Source organism: Hippoglossus stenolepis, chromosome 13 (assembly GCF_022539355.2).
Source record: "Hippoglossus stenolepis isolate QCI-W04-F060 chromosome 13, HSTE1.2, whole genome shotgun sequence".
Lineage (NCBI taxonomy): Eukaryota > Metazoa > Chordata > Actinopteri > Pleuronectiformes > Pleuronectidae > Hippoglossus > Hippoglossus stenolepis.
Window position 1 is genome coordinate 10,546,674 of NC_061495.1, and position 26,064 is coordinate 10,572,737.

Genomic DNA, 26,064 nt, shown 5'->3' on the forward strand with positions numbered 1-26,064 from the left:
GCAGTAAACTGTTACTTTCCTGAGTCACATGACTTCTAATCTCCATTGACATTATAAGCTTTTCTTTTCCATTCACTTGTTATGTAACAATGTTCTGACTGAGGCAGATAAGTTTGAAGCTTTAATACAGCACATGTTTAAAAGTAAGTAAGGCCCTAGTGTAAGTTGGGTTTTCGTAGTTTATTGTGTTTGGTCAGTTATGAATGATTTTATATGTATTGAATTATATTTATTTCTTGTAAATTCAATATATTGAGGAATTAAAGACTTGATTCCATGATCCTGGGGAATTTGGGGCCAAATTGTAAAAAAAAACAGCAACAACAAATCATTATATTACAAAAAGTAGAATATTCTTCTCATAGAATAGATTTCATTTGCATTTAATCTTTTTTTATCTATACTACAGCCTCCTCTGTGCGCAGCAGCATCTGTGCCTTTAAGAGCATCTCTCTCAGCATCCTCCTCCTCTGTCACGGACGCGCACACGTCGGCTCAACATTACAGAGATACAGCTTTAGCTTTCAGCCCTCACACAATCCCACAGATACATCGCAGCATCACACGATTACACCCATCAACGTTATTTCTCCACTGGACATTGATGAATCTGCATCCACCGTCGCCGTAGCGGTCCGTCCGATCGTTATTCTCCTGTGTTTCCTCTCCTTCTCCCGCATCCAACAGACCGATCCAACGCTCCAAGATGGCTGAGTTGAATTTGGGGAAGGGGCTGACTGCGGGGAAAGTGGCCAGCAACGTGCAGAAAAAGCTAACCAGAGCCCAGGAGAAGGTAGGAGCTGCTGGTTTACATGTTAACGCACAGGGATGGAGGAGGAAGAGGAGGAGGAGGAGGAAGTGCAGGCCCACAGGCTGTGAGGCAGCAGTGGTGCCGCATCCTCCACCGACTGAAGGCGCAGTGTCGCATCACGACGTTTTTAATAATAATAAGAGCATGGATGGTGTGTTCTGGGGATGGGGGAGTGTGCATTAAAACACATCCCCCTCTTCAGCCAATGTCATGCAGCGGACATTGATCTTAATGCAATGAGATAAAACCTGTTCGGCCTGCTCACTACTCAGCCTGGCGACTGATGGGGTTCAGGCTTATACTGTAGCTGAGGGTCGTCACGCAGATGGTGGCTGACTGCAGACTCTCTTTCATTTTTACAAGCATCACAGTGGTATGGAACACGCACGCTGCGGTATGTGCAAGTGGTAAATAAGGGGCCACGTCTGTGCGTGCACGCACCTGCGGGTTGTGCGCTGAATGTATGTCAGGGGGCGCTGCGTGTTCATCTACACGCATCATGCACTGTTGGACTTGAGAGAAGGTAGACCGAGAGGAAACATTATGAAGCCAGTATGTACGTTACATATGTATGAATGCGTCAGGAAGAGGGGGTTGTGCTGTAGCTGTGGCGTATTTCTGACATTATTTGTCTATTTATATATCTAAGATAATTCTGTATTGGTCCCACTGTTACAGCAGCAAAGAGGACAAGTCCAAAAATAGAGTAATCAGTCAAGTAATAAAAAGTTAACAGGCAATGTAGAGGCAATGAAAATATAAAAGTACTTTTGGAATATAACTAATATACAGTGTAAACAGAGTATATATAGTGGGAGATTATATACAGTGAAATGTGTTGCACATTAGCCAGACAGAAATTAATATTGTACATTTAAGTGAGTTACAGCTGAGTGACTTTAAAGTGCAGTCCAGAGTGTGTGATCTATAACTTTGAACAAATATGTGTATGCTCCCATTTCTCTCATTGTCAAACAATTCACTTTTCTATCTATAATCATATTTTACTTAATCGTTAGATATAGAGAACAGGTGAAGTGAAGAAAGACAAACCGGTCTATCTCCCGTCACGCCTGTTTTTATAAAGCATCAAAAACTTTACCTTTTGTATTTCATCAAGTAAAAACCGAGTGAATTCATTTGCTACTGTTGCCCTCGGTGTTGTCACTAATACAATTATCTGTTTGACGGACAGGTTCTCCAGAAGCTTGGCAAAGCCGATGAGACCAAAGACATTGCCTTTGAGGAGGGAGTTATCAACTTCAGCAAACAATACGTGAGTGACACATGTTGCATGGCCGAGTTAATGTGCTCCCAAATCTACCCCGACTGTTACTTTTACTGCACCATATGTTACCACATCAAACTATATCAAGAGAGGGTAAAAGGTCGCTGCATCTCAGAACCTTTTCCACCAGAGTTTTTTCAACCATTGATGGGATGTAAATTACTTTGTTACTATACTTTCAGTACATATTTCATGTATTTGTACTTTACTTGAGTAGATTTGTTTTGTGGCATTGCCTTTGGCTTTGGACTGAATCCAGCTCAGTAATCAGTAACAATAGGGGAACAGGTCCATTGATCCAATCAGAGCGGGCAGGTAACATTAGACCCAGCCTCCTGCAGCACAGTATCACTGGTGAAGAAAAGTGTTTTCAGTAACAGCATCGGCAGTATTCTTTATTGATATAACACAGTCTGTATTATTGTTGTATTAAACAAAACATGCTGTAGACACAGTTAATGATGGAGTAGACACTTGCATTAGGTAACAACCAACACTCAGCAAGTACTTCTACTTTTAAGACTTTAAGTTTATTCAAAAGCAAATTACTTTTACTCACATAGAAAAGTTAGTGTGGTACATTTACATGAGTGCATTTTTGTCTATTTATTTGTACTTTTACTGAGGTAAAATAGTTGAGTACTTCCCCCACCACTTGTCTCGATAGGTTTGAATTTGCTGAGACTGAAGCATTTTCTTGCACAACAGGCTTGTAACTCTACTCGCACTCTCTTTGACCCTCATGTTTTGTGTTTCACCCACAGACCGAAGGCAGCAAACTGCAGAGGGACCTCAGGGTGTACCTGGATGCTGTGAAAGGTGAAACACACACACACACACACAAACCCATGCAAAGTTACACTGATGAACACGCTCATGCATTCAAGCCACACACACAGTCATGGATGTGCAAATACCTACTCAACAGTCGCTGTGTGTTTGTCCTCAGCCATGCATGAGTCGTCCAATAACCTGCAGTCCTGTCTGGCTGATATGTACGAGCCGGAGTGGCAAGGCAAGAACGAAGTGGATTCCATTGTGGAGGTCAGATACACTTTGATAAATGTGTTTTAAAGAAAGGAATCGTCTGCATGAGTGTGTGAGAGAGAGAAAGTGTGTGTGGGCGTGAATATCTCATTATTAGCTTATGTTTCCCAGCAGCTCTTCCTTGTTATTGTGAGTGTGCCTGGTTAAAAGGATGCGTCTCTCCTTCGACTTCATCATGCTTGCTCTTGAAATTACTTTTGGATTGATGGTGCTTTTAAACAGTAAAGGGGTTCAGTTTATTCTAATTTTAGATACGAGACCATCAAGCCGAGACATATAGCAGCCGAGCAACTGGAATTAACTCTGAGGAAGAGATGGAAAAGTTTTATTGTGCGTGCTGTTGTTCATCCACGCTGCAGGACTGTGATGTGTTGTGGACGGATTACCACCAGAAGTTGGTCGACAATGCCCTCATCTCCATGGATACGTACCTGGGCCAGTTCCCCGACATTAAGGTGAGCTGTGTGGTCAAAGCGACATGTTGTTACCTCCCCTGCAAAGTGTTAGCATCACGTGTTCATGCAGTGAGCCTTTCACACTTTTTTCAGTTTTATTGAGTTATGGATATTAAACATAAGTAGACGTTATAAAGAAAGCATTGAATGAATCTATCTATCTCTTATTTCTCCAACAAGCACATTTGTTCATTGGTTGCCTGGAGGCTAACAAAGACAAGGTTATTTATTATGCGTGGAAACTGCACTGCAGATAGAGACAATAAATAACACAAATTCTCATTCTCCCTTTTCTCTTCTACTCTTTTCTTCTCTTCCGTTCAGGCGCGTATTGCTAAGAGGGACAGGAAACTGGTGGATTACGACAGCGCCAGGCACAACTATTCTGCCACACACAAGGCCAAGAAAAAGGACGGGGGCATTAAAATCACCAAGGTAACGCAAATGCGCCGCGGCTTTTGATGATGGTTATAATCACACTTGGCCAATTCAAAAATTGTATCAGCCATTTGAGACGGTTAATCATTTGAGTTTGTTCTCTCCCCCAGCCTTCGTCTCTGTTGGAGAGGGCCACTCCAGGTTGGGCTCAGGGTATCCTGTCTGCACACAACGTTGCCCAGACCAGTCTGTCCAGGAGCCAGGTACACACCCATCTTACTGTACCTCTACAACGTCTGCTGACTGTGAATCATAGCGGGTGGCTAGTTTAGAGAAGTTGAAATGAATGTCAGTGAATGTGATGTTCTCTGAAGTCATGGAAACACGACTGTTGTCTGTGTGTGTGTGTGTGTGTGTGTGTGTGTGTGTGTGTGTGTGTGTGTGCATGTGCGTGTGCGTGTGCTTTTGTGTTTCAGGCTGAGGAAGAGTTGGAGAGAGCCCAGAAGGTGTTTGAGGAGATTAATATTGACTTGCAAGAGGAGTTACCTTCACTCTGGAACAGGTGTGTATCTGTGTCCACGTGTGTGTGTGTGCAAACTGATGCGGATTTTCCTGTTGATGGATAGATGCTATAATTACATTTCACTTACATCTGCGCCACATTAACCCTCACAGGATATTGAACCAAGTCAAGCCAGTAATGCAGTCAATACTGAATCTCCCTCTCTCTCTCTCTCTCTGTCTCTCTCTCTCTCCCTGTCTCTGTCTCTGTCTCTAGTCGTGTTGGGTTTTACATCAGCACCTTCCAGAGTTTGGCCGGTTTCGAGGACAAGTTTCACAAGGAAATGAGCCGGGTGAGATGCGTCAACATGGACCTCCCCAGTGGTGCTGAACTCAGATAGAGAGCAGAAAAAACCAACTGACGCAGACTATCAGATAACACTTAATGGAAAAATGTTGACTGTGCCAGTGACTACATTAGCAGGGGCTGCCATTCCTGCTGCCCTTGAACATCATATGCTAAGTCTGTTATAGCTCATTTCTTATTTTAAGCCCAGCAAACGAAAACTTAGGACCTGGGGCTTTAAGTGACTGCACTGAGATTATTCACTGTAATGCTGCCGTAGCTGGAGAGTTGTAAATACTGTCCCTCTGCAGAATTTGGACATGATGATGCAAACAAACCTGACAGCGCACTAACAATGTGATGAAACTAATGACTTGAAAGATTCTTCATTCAGTGAAAGCTAAAGCGGTGCCCATTCTAAACCTGCCTGTTTGTAATGGTCCGTTTGCTTGAGCCATGGTGTTGCTGGAAGCAGCTTTTCTTCCTGAAACTGTAAAAGTGACAGGCAGTAATTGAGCAGCGGTAATTAAAGACCTGCTGCAGGAGTCAGTCCACGGAACCAAGAGGCTGCTGCACAGAGAGCTGTCCACCTGTTTATTCAACTAGAATAAAACTAGAGAACCAGGCGCTGCACACAGCACTGCCTCAGGCATTTAACAACACACATGCCAAGTGTGAACTTGATAAAATGAATGTTTCTCAAGATGTGTGAGCCACATACAGACAGGCTGATAAAGATGTTGCCTCACAATTCATGATTTTGGGAGAATCATATGGTAAAATAACTCCCATGCTTCTCTTTCCCTTCCCTGCAGTTGGATCAGGATATGTATGATGTCTTGGTGGATTTGGAGCAAACAGACACAACCAGGTTAGTGAGCAAAGATCTATCAATCAAAATCTCTCACAGCAATACTTCAATAACAATAATTCAATGAATCACTGTGGCTGCTCCTCTTGAAGAAAATACTTGCAGGATGTCTCCTTCTGCGAAAAATATATCTTCTTGAGAAATGTTTGCAAATATGTGAAACACAGAGAGACACAACTCACTATGTTTGATTATTGTAATATGCCCAGATCAGACCTGGTATTAACATCCATCCTGAGACATCTGATCACAAGTCAGCAACGTTAAGTTCACACCTCGCATAAAGCTTTATATTCAAATAATCAAAGCGATGAACTTAGCGATGATCACTTGTGATCAGATCACTCAGAATTGATGTTAATACCAGTTCCTAACGGGGTCATAGTCTCCATCACAAGTAAGAGCTGGAAATGAAAAATTAGGTGATTTCACAAAAACAAGAAGTTTATTTTCTTTTTTGAAAACTTTTAAAGAATATAATGTGGTGGCATATAACATAGTAGTGGAGTAGAAGTAGTAGTATTAGTAATTCTAGTACAGTCATAGTGGTACTAGTGGAGGAGAAATGGTAGAAAATTACGATCATGAGACAAATGATGAACAAATGATCCAACTGATTATTTCACTGATTGAAATTCATACTTGATCTGTCCATGTGGAAAATACTATATGTTCCAAACATTTGAATTAAGACACAGGAACAGAAACACAAAGTGACATGCATTAACCTGGAGCCAACCCCTCCTTGCAGAAAGACAGTTAACCGCGGCCCCTCAACGTCAGGAGCAAATAGGAGGTAACCAGCAGCATCTGTGGTAACCATGGTGACACAACTCTTTGTCTGTCTGTCCAACTGGATCGTCTGTCCAGCTGTATTTATGTCAGTCAGTCTGCAGGCTTGGGAGATTTGTTTCTAGAGAGAACTAGTGCTTGGTTGTGCAAGTGAATTCACAGACACTGTGTGATCAGAGAGCTGTGCCCTCAGAGCTGCAGATAAACAAGAGACGAGCAAAACTGTGCATTTAATGGTGCACCAGGCAAGACTGTTACGTAATGATAGAGCCCAAATCTCAAGGTTCATTTTTGGGTAATGCAGTTGTAGGCACTGTGAAGGTCCCGGTTCCAGAGGTGGGGCCAGGGGGCACTGGTCAGTAGTCTTAAAAAGATTTAAAAAATAACTTGTCACTTACCAACAATACAAACAATAAATATAACAATTTGATCATTTTTATTTTCTAGGCTTTTTTGTAGTACACAATGTGCTTGAACAAGGACCAATTTTCAAAATATATTCAAATTGTATTCCATGTAAACAAGGAATGACTTCAATGTGCACCTTACTGAGGAAGTAATTGTGCACGGATGTTGGACATATAAACGTCCACTCTGTTTCAATTGTGGCCCCTTTATGGCCCCAGACTTAGAAAAATCCTCGATCCGACGGTGCCCTGCGGAAAATTGGTCAGGTAATTAAAAAGAACCCACCGAGGGGCCCTTATAATGCCAGTTGATTGTTTTAGTGTCATTCATTCCTTAACAAAGTTAGAAATGTAGTGACACAAGCCTGCACAAAAAGCTTGGAGCCTTTGGGCCCCTGGAGTTCTGGGGTCCATCATTTGTACAGTCTTAGTAATGTGGAACCTAATTTAAAATGTTCTCATTTAAAGCCATGAATGTAAACAACTGCCTTATCCAGCATTAGGTTGCCGGTTTGTTCCAATCTCCTTGCACATCTGCAGATCTGGGGCGGCTTCTGTATGACACCGAATGCCTCTCATCACTGCTCGCTTGTGAGGATTAACAGGAGGCACACACTTGCATGGGATGGGAGTGATGGTGGGATGCGAGAGGCTCACTTTTCTTGCATGATAGATGCCAACGTCCACTTGAACTTCTCTACAGCATGCCATGTAACTTCTCTCTTGTCATGTTTTAGCGTTTAGCTGCTCCCTCTAACCTTTGCTGCCCTCCTCTCTCATATCATCATTCGCCATCCACGTCACTGTCTCTGTAATCTGTCCGTATTGTCTTTTTGTCCTCCCTCTCTCGATCTCTCTCATTCACTCAGTGGCAAAGAACCATCTAACCACACTCTCAGGCCAGGAGGACCTCCCCCGATCCCCAAATCTCCTTCCAAGGTAAACACACACACACACACACTTTGAAGCTTTCTCTATTCAGATGTGTTAGAGTCTTGCCACTGAATGATGTCTCTCAAACTGGTGATGGCTGCATGTCATGTAGGAGCCATCTCTATGACTTTAACTTTTCTACTTGAGTAGAAGTGAGTAAAAACTTGCTTTTTAAATATATTTAAAAGTAAAAGTAATTACTGAGTGGAAAGCCTACTCTCTAAAACAACACCACATCATCATGGCAGAGTCTCAGCGATGGCGTCTTCTACTGCTGCAAGGGCACTTTGCTCATCTTTGAAGGAGGCAGCTCTGATTGGATCAGTGGAGCAATTCCCCTCGCGTTGATTGCTTCATGAAATATAAAAAACTATGTGAACGGGAAATGAATTGTTTATACCTTTTTCTTGTATGACAATTCAAAACATATCCTGAGAAAAATAGATCTAGTTCTGAATTATTTTTGTCAACATTTGTAATTCATTCTGATCGATTTCCAGTAATTTTTTTGAATTTTTGGAAATTGGATTATTAAAGAACCCTTTTTAAACAAGTTTTCAATAACTAACGGCTGATTTAACCATGTTGTTCGGTTTTGCTAAATCTCATATTAATTCTTTATCCTCGTTTCTCTGTCCTAGCTAAAGCCAGCAATGCCTCCCCCACCCAAGGTGACCCCGTCTATTGAGATGAAGACAGAGAACATCATCAACCTGTTTGACGCTGCAGCTGCTCCTGCTCCTGATATCAGTGTCACCTCCCCTTCAGAGGTTAGTGACAAACTGTGGAATAGCCCTTTAACGTTCCCCTCTTCTGTGCAGGTCAGCACCTGCTCCTCCTCCCAGTTTTCCCTTTTCTTTTCTTTTTACTGTCCACCCGTCTTGTCACGTCTGTTGTACCCAATCAGCCAATGAGCGCTCCTATCCCTGTTGTTATCAGTTTGACGGTCCTGCAGTGAGCAGCCTATTGGACATGGACCTGGACTCTCTCAGTGCGACAACCAAAGCCTCCGCGGTCACACAGGTGGATGAGTCATGGCATGAACGTATATAGTCGAAGAGACACTTCACTGCAAGAAATGCCAAGCTCTCACAAGAGATTTCATGTTCTATTCAGACAGTCTTTAAGCTCATTTCATGATATTTAAGTACAAATCAACTTGAAATGTGGGGGAAACAAGTCTTCCACTGCAATATGACATATTCCAGTTAAAACAAGTTGGACAAATGAAAAAGTATAAGGTTCCAATTTTCTTTTCAGAAACAGTGCCAGTTGCCAGAGCAGTTATTTGACTTTAAATATAATGAAATAATCTTGGATAAGTCTGGATACAAAATTAAAATCCCTTGGTGGGTTTGGCATAGTTTGAGGTGTCAGCTGCTCTGCTTCTTCTTTCTGATTTTCCAAACTAAAGGCGGATGATGGCATGATGATCTGTAGAAACCTGCTTCTAGAGACCACCTCTAACATCCGCCTATAGGGCAGCACTATGTACATATAGCCTGAGAGACTTAACCAAGGGCAAAATATACTGTGTGTGTGAGTCACCACTGTTCCTTAAGCTTATTGCTGTGAGCACAAGAAAATAACAATGTGAAATTATGTTGTTTTCTTTGCACTGCACCCCTGCTGTTAGCTAATGATCATCTCAAACCACAGACACTATTTTACCTGGCTGTTGGGAACGACACTAATTGTGAATAAATTAGCTTTTGTGCAGTAAACACATGACAGAATCTACTTCTTTCTGTTTCTATCATTTGCACTTCTTCTTCTTCTTCTTTCAAATAGTACTGTTCTGTACTGTAGTGCCTGTTCTCTAGTTCTGCTGAAGATCTCCTGCTATGGGCTTATAGGTTAACAGCATGGGACCTGCACTGTAAATGTCTTATTGAATGCAACGGGCATAAGCAAAAAACTAAACAAAACAAAAGACTTTATTTAAGAGTTTCATTCTGTCTTCTCATCCTGTTGCCTCCTCTGTTTTCCACAGCCTGCAAACTGGGACTCATGGGTAAGTTAATCACCGTCATCCTACAACACGCGTAAACATTACAATACACAATTATCATTATGATCATCATCTTTATCGGCATCTTTTTATTTGTATTCATTGTCATTGTTTGCATTTACTACTTATGTATATAGCAATTATACAAGCCCCACTCTCATTACGCTTGCTGCTTTATAAGTCCTGCACTACACATGCAGGACAATCTGCGCTGGGACTTTTATAATGGTTATTTCTGTATATTCATTATTCTGTACTTTCCTTATTTCATTTGTCCGTCCCAAATCTGTTTGTGCGTTGTCCTTGTGTCTGCAGTGCTTCATGTGATGACACCAAACACTGAAGAGATTGTCGTACAGCACAAATAGATGTTGGAAATCGAGTCAATTCATTTTCAAATGGACATTTTACACAGTTGCATGTATTAGATAAAATATATAAATTATGTCCCATATGTAGTGCTCTCTTCTTTTTTGTACATATGCAGGATATGCAGTAACATATTAAATACTGTAGATCCAAGGCCTGTAAAGGACCAACTACTAGACTCAAATCAAAGTTTATCAACATACAATCTGCAATGTGTAAAATGATTTGTAAGTGAATTGACCCCATTTTTCTGCTCCCCCTTGTATCCCTGTGTGTTCACATGCCACAGCACTAGGCCCCATGTGACACACAGGGAACAACTGTTCTGAAAGTCGAGTGAAGTTGCTCATTTTTGAAGTGGATTGCTTTGTAGAAACAGGAGACTGGAGACTTAGTGGGCAACTTCACAAAGCCTTGCTTGCAACTTTGCATTCCGATTGTTAAGTGACTTTTTGTTTTGTTCGCTGTAAGAGGGACGTGTCTCAACAATCATACAGTCCTGCTGTATCAGAGCTTGAGGCAAAGCAGTGATGGCCCCGAAAGGCTCCGACACTTCTACTCTTACAAAGCTTCCTTCCTCTTTCTCCATCTGAACATAGCCGTGGGAATAGAAACCATGCTTGCAAGCCCCACACAGAAGATCCAACATCTATCTTCTGATGGAAAAGGCTGATTATTGTTTTTCTTTCTTGCCTTCTACTGCCACCTTCCCTTATCTTCATCTGTCTTTTGATTTAACCTGATCCTGCTCTGTAAGGGTTTATCAATCTTCTTGGCTCTTGCTCGATGATGCTGATGATGATAATGATGATGATGATGGTGACCCACAGTGTCCATGGCATCTTTCATGATCTCCCTTTCCCCATGATCGCAAAACAAATAAGTTTAATCTAAATAATGCTTCAAGCGGACCCCTCAAACCCTCTTTCATGTTCCAACCACTTAAAAGACCATTTGAATGCTTTTTCAGCTTTTAGCTCTTTTTACATCACTGCCAACCATTTTCAAATGGCTGTAAAATGGCACTTAGGCACAGCAGTGCTTTGACTGAAATGCTAACATCTTACTAACATGCTCGCAACGACATTGTGATTAGGTATGATTAGGTAAGATGTTTACAAGGATCACTGTCTTCATGATCAAAGAACACAAACAGTTGAGGCTGATGTTCATGTCATTTCATGAGAATTTCGTCAAAGAGCAAAGTGGGATTTGGACCTGATGATGGAAAAGCCAAATGGTCACCTGAGTTAGGATGAATTTCTGCAGCAAATTCGATAGCATGTAAGTGTTGAGACATTGTGACCAGTGGCAAAATTGTAAACCACCAAAACTCAGGGGATAAGTAAAATAAGCAGAAATAATCTTCTGGTCACCATGAACCAAAATATTTTAGGAAAAACCAACACAATTTTAAGTTAAGAGGGCTAAAGCATTTAAAATCACTTGCATGGTCCTTTAATGTTTGAACTCCTTACCCAACATGTTGGTAGTACCCCCAGGCCCCCCTTTAGAGCCCTCTCAATGTCCCCTGCCCATCAATAATATTTGACTGATTTACAAACATCTTATAATACCCATAAGGTAAAATATCTCTTATAACTTCTGATTCCTTGAATCCTGACCCTTGCCCCTCAGTCTGAGGACAGGGCTGACGAGGAAGAGGAGACCCAGAAGCACTATGACCCTGTGGCTGCTGCTGCAGAGGCCTGGGGGGATGAGGGTGCGCCCCCTGTCCGCTATGACCCCATAGCAGCAGCCACAGAGGGCTGGGGGGATGAAGTAAACCCACCGGTTCCCTGTGACCCTGTGGCTGAGGCTCAGGAGGGATGGGAGGAGGATGGAAGCCAGTCGGTTCATTCCGACCCCGTGGCTGAAGCCCAGGAGGGCTTGGGCGATGAAGAGAGCCAGCCTGTCACAGAGGTGCCTGCTGACAATGATGAAACACCTGCAGCTGAGGCTCCAGCTGACACCACCGAGGAAGAGGCTACCCCAGCTGTCGCAACCCCAGCTGCCGACACCCCAGCTGCCGACACCCCAGCTGCCACCACCCCAGCTGCCGACACCCCAGCTGCCGACACCCCAGCTGCCGACACCCCAGCTGCCGACACCCCAGCTGCCGCCAACCCAGCGGCCGCCACGTTGGAGAATGAAGAGGGTCAGGTAACCAAGGAGAGAATAAAAAAAAGGAGAGATGCATCTGGACGAAAAATGGTGGATGCATCGACTCTTGAGAAGGAGGTTTGAGTATGGGAAAGAAACAGATGATAGAGAGAGAAATTGTGAATGACAGGTGGAAAGATGGAGAAATCCCGAGATGGAAAGGGTTAGGATGCATCTGGGGCAGCAGCGTGGATGCATCAACTGTGGCCGAGAGGGCGAGTTGGAAATAAATTGATGAGGGAAAGAAATAGAAACATCTGGGTCTCAATGTACTTAAATCACTGCTAATCACAAGTCTACGCACATAGCATCCATGTGCAAAAGCTTTATCTTTATGACTGTGCAATAATATCTAACCTTGCTTTATTAACTATGACTTTGCTGTTTAGGCTCTGCTGCTTGTCTTGTTGTCTGTCTTTGTCCTGTCTCTATGTTCTTCTTTCCACATCCTTTTTCAGAACCTTTATGTGTCAAGTTCTCTAAACTTTCTCTGTTATTCCTCTTTGCCTCTCTGCTCCCAGGATGAGTCTGCAGAAGCTCCTGCAGCGACAGCAGAAGAAGAAGAAGAAGAAGAAGAAGCAGTGGTAGAAGAGGTAAATGCAATCATTTCTGTTAAAGTCTAGATAATCTAACCTCAAAGGCAAATATTTTACATGTACTCTCAACTCTTAACATCTTTCACTACCCATAAATTAAGAGCTTTTTATGCGCCTGTGCCAGCGACAGCCAGTGGCCACAGTTGTCAGTCTGTCCGTCCCTATATTGTGAACATGGTATCTCAAGAATACTGTCAGGGAACTTCCCCAAATTTGATGCAAATGTTCACTTGGACTCAAGAGTGATGATTAGAATCTGGAGATCGAAGGTCTAGGTCACTGTGACCTCAGGAAACCCTTCTTTGCCTTGTGAATGTGTTATCTTAAGAACGCCTCAAGAAAAATAATTTCATTTAGACACATGGATTAAATAATTAGATTTGGGTGGTTGAAGATCAATATTCAAGGTCACTGTGGCCTCACAAAATGTGTTTTTACCTCTTGAACATTTTGACCAGCTCTCTCTAGGAAGAATTGATTGATTAGATTTCAGTGGTCAAATGTATGCAGACTGAAACTTCACTGGTTCGTGGAGGCAAACGACCACAGTGCAGTCTTTCTAGTTTTCTGCTGGCAGAGTTTCTCGGTCATCTTTTAAGATGTCTTTAAAGATGAAGAAGTGTTACAGTGTGAACAATGTGTCAGTATATTTAGCCTCTTTTTATTGAACAGACACCTGCAGTAGAGGCAGAATCAACAGAAGCCGCAACAGAAGCAGCGACTGAAGCAGCTGCAGTACCAGCAGCAGCAGTACCAGCAGCAGCAGCAGCAGTACCAGCAGCAGCAGTACCAGCAGCAGCAGCAGCAGTACCAGCAGCAGCAGCACCAGCAGCAGCAGCACCAGCAGCAGCAGCAGCAGCACCAGCAGCAGCAGCCACAGCACCAGCAGCAGCAGCCGCAGCTGCACCAGCAGCAGCAGCCGCAGCAGCAGAGCCTGCAGGCATGCCTCCTGGATTTTTGTTCAAGGTAAATCATGATAGAAAACTGAAAATGATACAAATGTGCTGAGCATCTATTCAGCCCCAATAGATCTTGTACGAATGGTGATAATTAATGTTGTCATTTATGTGATCACAGGTCGAGGTGATGCATGATTACGGAGCCAACGACACAGACGAACTGGAGATGAAGGCTGGAGACGTGGTGCTAGTGATCACCTTTGACAGCCCTGATGAACAGGTATTCACGCGCACACAGGCAGGCTCTGTTACATTGCAGTGACAATGCGTCGATATTTGCATGTCTGTGCTTTTAGGACGACGGCTGGCTGATGGGAATGAAGCAGGACGACTGGCAGCAGAACAAAGAAAACGCCACTACAGGAGTATTCCCCGAAAACTTCACCCAGAGGCTGTGAAGGAGAGGGACCAAAACGTCATTCCAGCTTCTTTCTTTATGTCTCCCCTCCCCTTCCCTCTATCCTCCATATCTTCTATTGCCCTGATACTGAATCTTTACTAGGACTTTGGCCATAAGAAGCAGAGCTGTCACAGCTCTTGCTGAAATCATGCATTTCTAAGGTCTGCTACACTGTGTTAAAAGCGGATCTTGCAATTTCCGTGGATTTCTGCCAACACTTAGAAATTACTGATGTGCGTAGTCATTTCACAGGTGCCAGTCGGTCCCGCTGGAATTGATGAGAGAATCCTGATCATACAGGTTCGATGCAGAGATCGTGGGACCTCTGCAATGACTACTGTTAAAATTAAATATATTATGATGCTTCATGTTTTAGTCATGTCTCGTCATAAACTCCCCAAGGCATAGTCCACCACCATCACTGAGAAAATGTCTTTTGAGACATGCTTTTTGTTCATCTGATATTGAGAGACATTGAGAAATGAATGAAATTGTTAAGACAATGCCAAGTGTAGCAGAGGATGCCCTACACACACTCAAACACACACATATATTAACAGGATATATCTGTTTCACAAAGATCGGGGTGTGTAATTACTAAGACCAGGCTGAGAGAACACTGACACACTCCTATTCAAGTCTTAAATTCCTCTCTAGCTAAAAGACCTTTGAGCACACAAGGTGCCAAAGTCTAATCAACTAAACTGCACATGTTTAATGAGTCCTGACGTTCTCAGTCTGGTGATCACACTCCCGACACAATGCCATTTGGACGCTTCCAACTAATCCCTTACTCCTACTTTAATTATTGACTTGTGAATCATGGGCCCTTGGTTGTTGTATTAGTTTAGATTCGATGGTGGTATAGGTAGAGTGAAGCTGTTTTTAAAATCCTAAATAAATTCTTATGCAGTTAACGGGTCATCAAACACCAGCCTTGTTAAGGTGACTGCAGGAACTCAGTATGAAAATCAAACAGAAACACTGGTCTCAGAGATCTACAGAGCAGAAAACATGACTGTTGAAAATCATTTATGTAATTAACAGGTTTTCGACAGTCGTGAGTCAAGAGATTCCAAATATGCATAAGTCGAGCTTGCAAAAAAAAAAAAAGCCAACAAACAACACCAACGAGGAGCATGAGAAGCTGCTACTGGTTGTTTAATATTCAGGCAGATACAGTTACACCCGAATACTAATCGATATACGATAGGTGAGCTAGCCTCATTCGTTTAGAAAAAGACAATGTGCCGAAAACAATTCCTTCTTTTTGCATAGAGACTACTTAGCTCACATGCAGATGACTCCGAATATGCACCAGAGCAACTTCTTTTATTTTTGTATGCTGCCGAGCAACGATTACATATAGCCTAATGTAACTATGTCGACATAATTGCCAACTGAGGATGTTACGGAGTGTTTTTGTACTTCTGTCAGGTTTTACTGCTCTCAACATTTAGCCACACACCGTAGCTGGTTGAAACTATCTCACATCCTGTCATCCATTCAGTCACTGACTCAAGATTCACATTCCTCATGATGTTATTAACATGTAATAAGTGTGAGAGAAAAAAATGTACGTGTGTGTATGTGCGTGTGTTAGTGGGGTTAATGGGAAACATAAATTCTTTATCTATAGGCTACTGTTATTGGACGTGGGGGGGGCGTCCGTTTTCACAGGAAGCCGAGGGACAGACCACGCAAACGTGTGTTGGGTCTTTCTCCACTGGCTGGTATTATGAATCCAGGTGTTATTGTGCATTTGTTGTGTATAAGTGTAATTTTTTGCCAAGCTGTGATGACAGATACATATTCTATAAAGACATTCATATCTGTATGTGTGTAACTGTGAGCATGCTGACTTCCCATGTGTTGTGTGAACACCCTTAATTTAAGACCATGATACTTGGGTCACTTTTGAGGCAGCAGAAACAGGCATTTTTTAAAAGAAATTTATTATTTATTTTATTAATCTGGGGTGACATGCTGTATATTTATTTTCCACCATTACCCCTTTATTTTAGCCCTGATTTTATTTGCTTGTTGTTCATCAGCCTTGCCTCAAAATGTCGCTGGGGTATCGTGGTCCAAACAGAGTTAAAACATGATTACATGGAGACCAGACACATAGAGCTAAATGGGAGATAAACCACCAGACTCAGTTTTCTTTACTTTTTCTTTTTTTTGCTGTGTTTTTAACCTCTTGAGATGTGCATGATGTTCTCACACGTGTGCCTGACAAAAAAAAGCCCCACATGTGAGAACATCCACCTGCACACTTGGGGAAACCAGTCACCTGTCGCAGTTTGTTTTTTCAGGTTTTATGTATAACTTGCTGAGTGTGTTGCCTGGGTCTGGCTCTCTGTCTGTCTTTATGGATCAGTCTCCTGCGACGAGCTATGGGATACAACAAAGAGGTTTTTCCTGTACCCAACTGACCGGAAATAATAAAGATTACTTACAATCTTCCCGCTGATCTTTTGCTCTGCTCATTGTCATCAAGCATCATGAAATTGGATAAAATAAACCCAGTCCTGCTCTATGTGGTGAAAAACATTAAATTTGGGGAATTTGCGTCTTCTCTGCAAATCCTTATACATCCAGAGGGGGGTGCTGTGTTCAAGGACTCACTCCCCATCCTGGAAAACAAAAAAACAAAACACTTTGAACCATCAAGAGGAGGAAAGAGGAGCGTTGCGGAGTGCTGCTGTCCGTGGTACTGAAACCAACCAGCAGCCCACCCTGTGACCACAGCTGTTCATGCTGGATTCCCGCTGTGGCAGCTTTTGTCATGATTCCCCATCTACTGTGATCAATGGCTGAAGGCTGCTTACATGTCAACATGCAACAGGTGATTATCAGAACAGGTTTGAAACCCAATTGTCAGTCCTCAGTGTGATTATGAGAAATCAAAAGCAACAGTAAAAGCCCTTTCTATCCAAGCAGGCATGATGTTAATAAGAAAGGGCCTGAAAACAGTATTATTAAAAGTATGGCACATTAACTTGTTTTTAATTACTGCCAAAAAGCAAATAATACAAACAGCAGTTTGGGTTTAAAAACAACAACTTTATGTTTAAAATACAAATTGTATGCACATAGTTGCCAAAAATAATAATAGTTAACATTATTTTCTAAAAATAGATCTTTAAATAGTCTCTCCAACAAAAGCTTAATATACATATTTAACAAGTCGTTGAGCAGGCATATAGAAGAAAGCCCTTGGAGTTCCTATAGATAAATGCAAATGTTCTTGTTTGAGTCACAGAATGTGCTCATCGAGTGTTTCCTGAAGGGACGCTTGGGTAAAATGAAATGGTCTTGGTTGACAGATGAAATACAAAAATGTAAATGTAAACATAAAGGAAGTTTTCTATTCAAGACTAAAGATAACGGTTATTTATCAAGATGCATAGCTGTTGCTTAATACAGTAGTTGAATACAGCCTGAGTATTGTGTGTGTCTTACCTAGGGACTACTGACCTGAAAACTGAAAATCTGAAACCTGATGACAAAAAAAACATGTCACAAAATATCTGATCAAAACATTAAGACGTAAAAATGAACCATATGAATCAGTCTGCCACAATTAAGTTGGATGATTGTGGCGGACAGACCCCTAAAAACACTGCGACACAGTCCATCATCGTTCCCTGACAGTCAGTATTGTTTCCAACTTAGCTCTTTTTGGTTGTGAAACTACAGTGCAACACCAGCATATTGATACACTGCATTCAGTCATTACATAGAACCTCACCATACACATTTGAATGAGATTCAGAGGTTTTCTAGTTAAATATTATTTTGTCAATTTATTCGGATATAGACCTTAGGCTCTACAGACTGAAATTATGATTTTCAACAGTAGAGTTCAATTGTTGTCTTTCTTCATAACATCACTTAACTGTATAAATACTTATGTACACACAGAGCTTTAAATGTTTGGTCCCTAGTTTCCTTCACCTTTTTCCTCATGTGTTCATTTCTTCTAACAGTAACAGTATGTCCCAGCTTGATATCAATTGCAGAAATGTTGAGAGATTACAGTTAATACAGTACAAAAAGAATGAGGAATCCTGATTGTCTTACTTCACTATTGATTAAAGTCATCGATTTAAAGTACCAGTGTGTAGGATTTAGTGGCACCTAGTGGTGAGGTTGCAGATGGCAACCAACTGAATACCCCTTTCCCTCACCCCTACCTTTCTAAGTGTGTAGAAGAATCTACAGTGGCCTTCAGGTAACAAAGTCCTACACACTGGGAACTTTAAGTCACAGTCTTAGTTTTTGATCTCTATGGTGAGCGGATTGAACAGGAGTGAATTTGTGTTGGTGTTAAAGCTATAAATTAGATGTTGATTTATACAATGTTTCTTGTGCGACAAAAAGGAATTTGTTGAAGTACAGCAAATACAGGCAAGTAGATTTAGTACAAAATACATTTACACAATACACAATTAAATCAATTGTCTTTGGTGGTCCCTCTATCGCTTTCCTATGTGGAGAGAGAGACGGCTGTGCTCCTTGCTTTGGCGCTCCTGAATACAGGTGACTGAATGAAGTGTCTCTGTGGATCCTATCTATGTCCTTGCTCAATCCCCCAGGGGTGGAAGTGTCCATCGTCCAGCAGCATTTGCCCCAGCCTCTGTAGAAGCCAGGGATACCAGAGCAGCCCTTCAGTCTGCGGTTCTAAAGGCCCTATCAGGCTGTAGAAGAATCTCAGCGGGGACAGGGCCCAGTGGGCCAAGTGGTGATTGTCCACAGCAGCGTAGCAGGACACCAGCACACCATTCACCACTATAGACCCGTGCTGGGTGAGTGGGGCGTACAGTCCGGTGCTCCTCTGCTCCTCCACAAAGGACACAACAGAAAATGCCGCCTCTGACCCCACCTTCCCTTGTGGCGTGAGTACGCACTGTCCTGGACGGACCTCGCTGGCAAAAACTGACTTCAGATCTGCTTCCCAGCGAGGCCTACGCCCCAGTATGGAGCCCAAAAGTGTCTCTTTAACTTCCTCCTCCCGTCCCAGCTCTCTCTGCCCACCAGCACAGTCTGTGACAAAGATCAGGTGAGCAGCTGTGAGCGTAATATTAAGTCCTGCGTCGGTGCCAATGACGTAAAAGGTCTTTGTGGCGTTGGGCTGCCGGTCCAGGAAGGATAAAACTGGGCTGTAGAGAAGAGGACCGCTGCCATCTGTCGATGAGGAAGCTAAGACACGGTCACCGGGGTGAAGTTCGCGTATCTGTTTTGTAGCCCCTCCCTCAAGATTAACCTGAGCATCGCCTGGGAAACAACCACCGGTTTTGGCTGCCACTGAGTGTTCTGGAGAGATGAAAGAAAGAAGAACAAAACATGAACTTACTTTGATTTAATTTAGTTGAGTTTTACTTTTTATTGAGGAGACAAAACATAATGACAAAGAAACTCTGAGGAGAGGAGCAACAGTCCAGCAGTGACACTTGGAATTGTGCGTCACAGAGTGATCTATAAAACTGGTCAGACTTTGACACTGACCCAAAGACGACTTTATCTCAGTGGATCACTGGTAGATTGTTAACATATTCATAAGATGCTTGCCTCTTACTCTCTCCTTATTCTAAGACCTTGTACACAGGCAGAAAAATGCTTGAAAAATGTTGATAGAAAAGTTTTTACTCCCATCCACACTATATAAATGATTTATGACTGTTTTCCATATTATTTATTTGGTGTAGATTAAAATAGAAACTTAAGCTTTTAAAAACTCTCTGAGGTCTGTGTGTCCCTCTAAGCTTTCAGTAATATAAATTTAAGGCCAATAAATCTGACCTAAAATCAATTATATATTTTTTCATTTTCTGCCCATAAAGTGTTTAAAACCACATTAACTGTCTGTCGTCAACTTTCACACAGGAGCAAATATATGTCTTAAAATATGAAAGAAATAATAATTTTATATTGTCAGGGTTATCTATTGTTATTTTTATCATGACAACATTTTAGGCCATATTGTGCATTTGATCCTGTTTGTATTCTGTATCCGAACAAGGTGTCCCTTTAAGACCCAGTGAGACGAAGTGGCAAAGAAGAGGTAGTCGGCAGGAGCTAATGGATAACCAGCTGATTGTATCACCGCAGTCAAAGCACGGCCTGGGGTCAGAGAGACAGGAAAGTACACAGACTCAGACCTGGGTCGAGATATTGTTTGGATTACAGCAGAGCTTGAGTTTTAAACTGAGTCACATGATTATTCATAGGTCCACACAAGGAAAGAGCAATGACACTAGAATGAGCTTGAATCCCAAAACTCAAATCTGCTCATTTGGAGAAGTGGATTTACATTTAGAAAGAAACTGGGAAGAAAATAATAAGAAAGAATGGAATCAAATAGATTAAACATATATATTTTTCATGAGTCATGAAGCAATTTCAGTTTTAAATGAGAATTCCATCTCTCTTCATCACTCTTCATTGTTGTGTGTGCGTGCATGTGTGTCTGTGCGTGTGTGCTTGTGGGATACGGCCGTCTTAAGGCAGTCTTAAGGCAGCCAAATATTTGTTCAAGGTGTGTGTGTCTGTGAGCCTGAGGACTGCAGAGAAGGAGGGCTGTGACCGTGGAGGTGATAAGACTCTGATAAGAGATCTGAGAGAAACCTACTGAAGGAAAAGCAACAGCAAAACAAAGAGAGAGTTAATCATCTCACAGCCCACTAACCTCGACAGGCTGCTGCAGGCCGACTTGAATAAAGCTTGGCATCTAATAACTGGTGGTGCCAGACGTGGAGAAAACGGACTTATCCAAAGTTTGAATAGCTTCGGGAGGAATGTGGTCAAGTATTGTTTGTGTGAGGCCTGGATGTGATTTGTGTTTCAGAATATGAAATATGACTTTATATTGCAATAAATTTGGGGAACATAAATTACACAATTAGTTGTAGAAATGCAGAAAGAGTCTTTTTAAATTCATTTATTTTATCCAGTGGATCACTGCACTTGTTTTATTGTCCTGTCCCATCACTTACAAGCTTTTTACACTGGCTCTATCTGCATTACAGATACATTTCACAGGTTGGGCCAAGACAAATTTCCCAATGGGGCCAATAAAGTATATTTGATTTGATTATTTTATTTTATTTTATTTGATTAATACCCCACAGTCACACGGACCGATCGCTTCGTCGTGACATCTGATCGAGAAGTGAGACTGAATACGGCAAAGAGCACAGGTGCACGCCCTACTTTGATTGGCTCCCAATAGGCCACACACACACACACACACACACACACACACACACACACACACACACACACACACACACACACACACACACACACACACACACACTGATTGTACAGGCACAGAGAGGCAAGCTACAGTGAATCCCCAACAAAGGGTCTAGCATCAACCTCATTAGCTGTAATGACAGCTGGCCACAACATACACACACACACACACACTGTAGCTCCCATCCATCTCTTACCTGACTTGACGCTACAGTGAACATGGGCTTTGGACTCGTAGTAGACCCAGTCGAATCCAGCTTCTACTGCCAACCGTGCCAACATGGCATACTTATTTCTGTCCCTGACAAAAGAAAATACAGAGACATTGTAAACTTCCAATATGATTAGAACAGAGCTTGATTAACATAGAGTACTTGCCCACAAATCTACAGAGGAACATTATCTGTAGATTGATATTCATGTTTGTATTATAATTCTCTGAAAAGTTGTGATTTTGATTCGAGCACTTCAGCAAAAAAAGAAAACACAGCTCTTTGTTGACTACCTGGTTGACTCATCACATCACTGATAAGCAGGCTGACTTGTTGACTGACAGACTGAAAGAAGTTGTTGCCCCAGCCTGTTCCTGGCCTATTTACACCACACTATCAGCTGCATTGTATTGCATGCCTACCTGTCTGACGTGGTGATGTCAACGGCGCGTCCCTCGTAGTGCAGCGAGTCCTCGGAGTGGTGGCCGTCCTCATCCCAGCCCTCTGTCACCCTCAGCTTCACGCCCTGCCACATGTTCATCACGGAGATGGCTAGAGAGTTCAACTTGTCTTTACAACGCTAAAGAAAGAGGAGTACAGGCAGAGATTGAGAAATGAGAGGGTGGTTGTCAGAAACAATCAATCAAGAAACTAGGTATAGTTCCACTATTGAAAAAGAGGAGAGGGACTGAAAGGGAGAAGATATCCCCATCAGGTACCAAGACAGAGGTGAAGAGGGCACTGGGTAACTACGTGGTAACTATAACATTTCTGTGATGTGAATGGTGACCCTACACATAACTATTCATGTGTGCTTGCTTATGATGACTCAGCAAGTTTCCAGGTACTCCACACAAGGCTTGAGGTCAAGATGCCCCTCAGCAGTGGAGATGTGTTTGCTCAACACTAATTAATCTTAGTTGAAGCAGCAGTTGAATGATTGAATGAATGAATAAATGAATGAATGAATGCGTATCACCCAACTCACAGCAGACAGACTGGGTGGTGTGTTGTGCATAAAGAAGCCACTGGCCCATATACTGCAAAAGCATGTAGGTGAAAGGTATCTTCTTATGACAGAGCCAATATTAATACTGTGAAATTAAACTTAGATAATTATATTTTTTCTTAGGTTAAATGTCCCCTCTAAGCTTAACCCTGAATGGAGCGGTTTTACGCATCTCCACGTGTCCACCCTCGTGGAAAGTTGCGAAATTTGACAATATCTGAGACGACTCAACAAATGAAGGCTCAGTTTGGGAGAATAAGCAACACTTCAGTTCAATAAAAGCAGCTCAGAATGTCGGGTAGGAAAATCCAGAGGTGAAAAAGGCTCGAGAGTCGATGAAATCAATTATTTTGGTTTAGATATTTAACTGACTGCAAACACTCAGCAGGCAATTGAATGCAACGGAGAAATCTCGAGTGGAGGGGCTCAGCTCATTCAACCACGTGGAATAGATCTGCTGTAGTTATGTGACAGGTCAGGATTAAGCGAATGAGATCTTGAAAATGACACATTTGTCACTGTGACCCATGGACGGGACAAAGACATATACACCAGTGGCACTCTAACCAAATGGTCCATCTTTACGCATTCGTGCCAAATGCTTTTTCATCCATTTGATTCATGGACCCATGTGGCAACCGCCTGTACCCACTCATCTCTAATCCTCACCTGTGTCATGAGCCTGTCAGCGCCCGTGTCCTCCTCATCCTTGAAGATAATGTCTGTGTTGTAATTCGGCGTCAGCTCTTTAAAGCGCTCCGAGTTGCGCGTAATTTTGCCCTCGGGTCGCCCGCTGGCTCCCAGGGTCTTCTCGGCGACGTTGGGGCTGAACTGCTTGTAGGCGAGCGGCGTGAGCTTCTTCGGGAGCCGCCTCTTGCCGTACCCCCTCCCCGGCCCGCAGCCCTCCGAGGCAGGTGCGAGGAGGAGGACCAAGGCACACAGAGAGGCGGTGAGAGGGAGGAAGGAGATCCGCATCGCCCCGGGAAAGGGGGGGGGAGAACTCTCCCTGGGGAGAGAGACCGTCTTCAGTGCCTCCCCGGCTCAGGTCCCGACTCCATCGTCCGTGACAGTCGCGACATCACGTCCGAAAAGCTCGGATAGAAGAAGATCAACACCTCGGCTGCACCGGACACCATGAGGACACCGAAAAACTTTTTTTTCCCCCAAAATAAAAAAGGACCCAAATAGAGAAACTGCGCTCCCTCCGCCTTGCAGAACCAACAGTAAGTGTGCAGGCAGTAAAGTGCGTGTATTTAAACAAACAGGTTCAAAGTCGATTTGGTGGGTGAGAGACTCAAAGAGAGAGGGAGCGGTGACTGATATCCAAGTTTTCAGTGTTGTGGTTTCTCGCCCTCTCTGCCTCTCTGCTCTGGGAATCAGTCCGCTCTCGCCCGCTCTTTGGTTGGTGCGCGCTCTGGATCTGAAAGCCTTCTCCTCTCCATATGCGGCACCGGCAACGAGCTGCAGCTTTCCAGCTGAATTGAAGGGATTTGAGTGATCCAAAACGATCTGTTGCCACTTCAGACCGCACCCTGCCAGTCCTGCCCTCCTCTCTCCTCTCCTTCTGTCCCTGCACTCTGCCACCCACTCCGCCCCTCCCTGGGCACAGGAGAGTCCTGTCCACACTCTGCTGGCAGGCAGGAACATAGTGCGCTTTGCCCTTCATTGCTGCCACTTCACATTTCCAGTTGCTGTCTTTATTTGACTGTGCCCTTGGCAGCTCCTGGCAACCCTGTTTATTCGTTTTAGACTGTGAACAATAACAAGCAATCACAATCAATTAAACTTATCAATTTCCTGGTGTAGGCTGGCACTAGTGCTTTTTGTCAGCAGGCTGCATTCCACTATCAAATAAGATCAAGGGTCATCGGCTGAGTGGCTGGCTAGTGTTTGGTGATGGGGTAATTTACCAACTGTGAGACAGACTGATGGCCTAGATGTTTCACAGGTGGACTAGGGACTACATGAATATCTTATTGGCTGACTGATTGACTGACTGACTGAGTCAATATAGATTACTTGACTGGCTGACTGACTAAATCCATGACAGACTGGTTGGCTGGTTGAATGGCTGCTGACTTCCAACTGTGCCTATTAGTCCAGATGATCATCCTCATTAATTGACTAGATTAATTACTTTATGCCACTTCCCTAATATGGACAATCAACATCTTTAATTTATGAACTTTGGCTGTCTGGCTCCCATGGCTGCAGGCTGTGTGTGGCTGACACACATACACACACTGCAAATGCAGCCCCTCCAAATTAGCTCCTCAAATATTTGCCAGCAGAAAATCAGCGGTCTCACCCCTGTTTCTCAGGGCAGGCTGCTTTTTGAATGAGCTGAACTGTACAAGGCTGAGGGTTTCCACAATTTATGTTTTATTATTTGCGAGCGCAAACACCATAAAGTATTTTTGCCGCGCCGCCGCTTCTCATGTCTCTTGACGGAACAGAGAAAGGCAAAGAGCGAGATTCACACACGGTAAACAGCCATGTATAGCCGTGTTTACCTTTTAGCTGAAATAGAACATCAACGGACACTTGTGTAAATTCATTAGAGCTATCCTGGTATGTAACATACAAGCCCATTAAGAGAAATCAGAATCAGTCACAATGGTGCCAGTGTTCTGCTGAATTTGTTTCTCTTTGCTTTTTAGGGTAAAAGGAATATGGGAGATACTTGATACATTTGTGGAGGAGTGTTACAGAAGTCTCTCTCGAGCCCCATGACCGAACATAAATGGACAGAAGGGTCATCAATCAACTTTTGGAAAATCGTTAAGCTAAAACATTCCCTCATTGAGCTTGTACATCAAGTAGGTGTATATGCATGTTAAACCCCTAAAGATACAATATGTAACTATTGTTCATAAAAGTGTCTAAAGATGACAAAAGAACTATGTCACATATTTTGTTGACTCGTGTCTTTACATTATCCGAAATGTTTCCAACAATGTTCAAACCCAGAGAAATCTCTCATTCTATTCAAGGTAACCGAACGTCACCTTCAATTCGGCTCTACCTGCTGTAACTTCCATAGCAAACAACGTATGATGAAGGAAAAACACACTGCTAGCCACTTAGCCCGTCGGCTGTTTTCTCCTCCCACTGTTTGTATTGGTCAATCCTAATGGGTCACGATTTTTCATTGCTGTTTGCTGTGTAATGTGCATAAAACTTCAAGACATTACCTCATCAGTAAACATGATTTGCACATGAGTCGCATTAGGTCGATTTTCATCGGCGATAG

The 26,064-nt window shown here is 42.9% G+C and overlaps 2 protein-coding genes across 6 annotated transcripts; one reads left to right on the forward strand and one right to left on the reverse strand.

The window, feature by feature from the left end:
- The first annotated feature begins 451 nt into the window (after positions 1-451).
- On the forward strand, positions 452-16,796 carry LOC118120559 (myc box-dependent-interacting protein 1). Of its 5 annotated transcripts, XM_035175643.2 has the most exons (20): positions 452-793; positions 2,007-2,087; positions 2,864-2,918; positions 3,049-3,143; positions 3,506-3,601; positions 3,926-4,036; positions 4,150-4,242; positions 4,456-4,541; positions 4,758-4,833; positions 5,642-5,697; positions 6,449-6,493; positions 7,766-7,835; positions 8,471-8,599; positions 8,769-8,852; positions 9,823-9,843; positions 11,848-12,372; positions 12,894-12,965; positions 13,641-13,934; positions 14,046-14,147; positions 14,224-16,796. In XM_035175643.2, exons 1-20 carry the CDS (start codon positions 707-709, stop codon positions 14,323-14,325), a joined length of 2,280 nt encoding a protein of 759 aa, XP_035031534.2. In that variant the 5' UTR covers positions 452-706; the 3' UTR covers positions 14,326-16,796. The 5 variants fall into 5 exon arrangements, with proteins under 5 accessions (XP_035031534.2, XP_047198710.1, XP_047198709.1 ...); XM_047342754.1 differs by lacking the exon at positions 11,848-12,372; XM_047342753.1 differs by lacking the exon at positions 8,769-8,852.
- Positions 16,797-17,404: 608 nt separating this feature from the next.
- Positions 17,405-24,371, reverse strand: LOC118119625 (indian hedgehog B protein-like). The gene is made up of 4 exons (XM_035173728.2): positions 23,481-24,371; positions 22,225-22,382; positions 21,788-21,891; positions 17,405-19,649 (listed from the first exon to the last, which is right to left on the reverse strand). The coding sequence occupies exons 1-4, from the start codon at positions 23,784-23,786 to the stop codon at positions 18,904-18,906; spliced, it is 1,314 nt and encodes a 437-aa protein (XP_035029619.2). The 5' UTR covers positions 23,787-24,371; the 3' UTR covers positions 17,405-18,903.
- Between the last annotated feature and the right edge of the window lie 1,693 nt (positions 24,372-26,064).

Bases quoted from the DNA above. Each gene is read 5' to 3' on its own strand.
- LOC118120559 (XM_035175643.2), top strand. From the start codon at position 707: ATGGCTGAGTTGAATTTGGGGAAGGGGCTGACTGCGGGGAAAGTGGCC. The intron at 3,602-3,925 runs GTGAGCTGTGTG...TCTTCCGTTCAG, and splicing joins GCCAGTTCCCCGACATTAAG to GCGCGTATTGCTAAGAGGGA. The intron at 5,698-6,448 runs GTTAGTGAGCAA...CCCTCCTTGCAG, and splicing joins GAGCAAACAGACACAACCAG to AAAGACAGTTAACCGCGGCC.
- LOC118119625 (XM_035173728.2), bottom strand. From the start codon at position 23,786: ATGCGGATCTCCTTCCTCCCTCTCACCGCCTCTCTGTGTGCCTTGGTC. The intron at 22,383-23,480 runs GTGAGGATTAGA...CTCTTTCTTTAG, and splicing joins CTGACAGGCTCATGACACAG to CGTTGTAAAGACAAGTTGAA. The intron at 21,892-22,224 runs GTAGGCATGCAA...TTCTTTTGTCAG, and splicing joins GACATCACCACGTCAGACAG to GGACAGAAATAAGTATGCCA.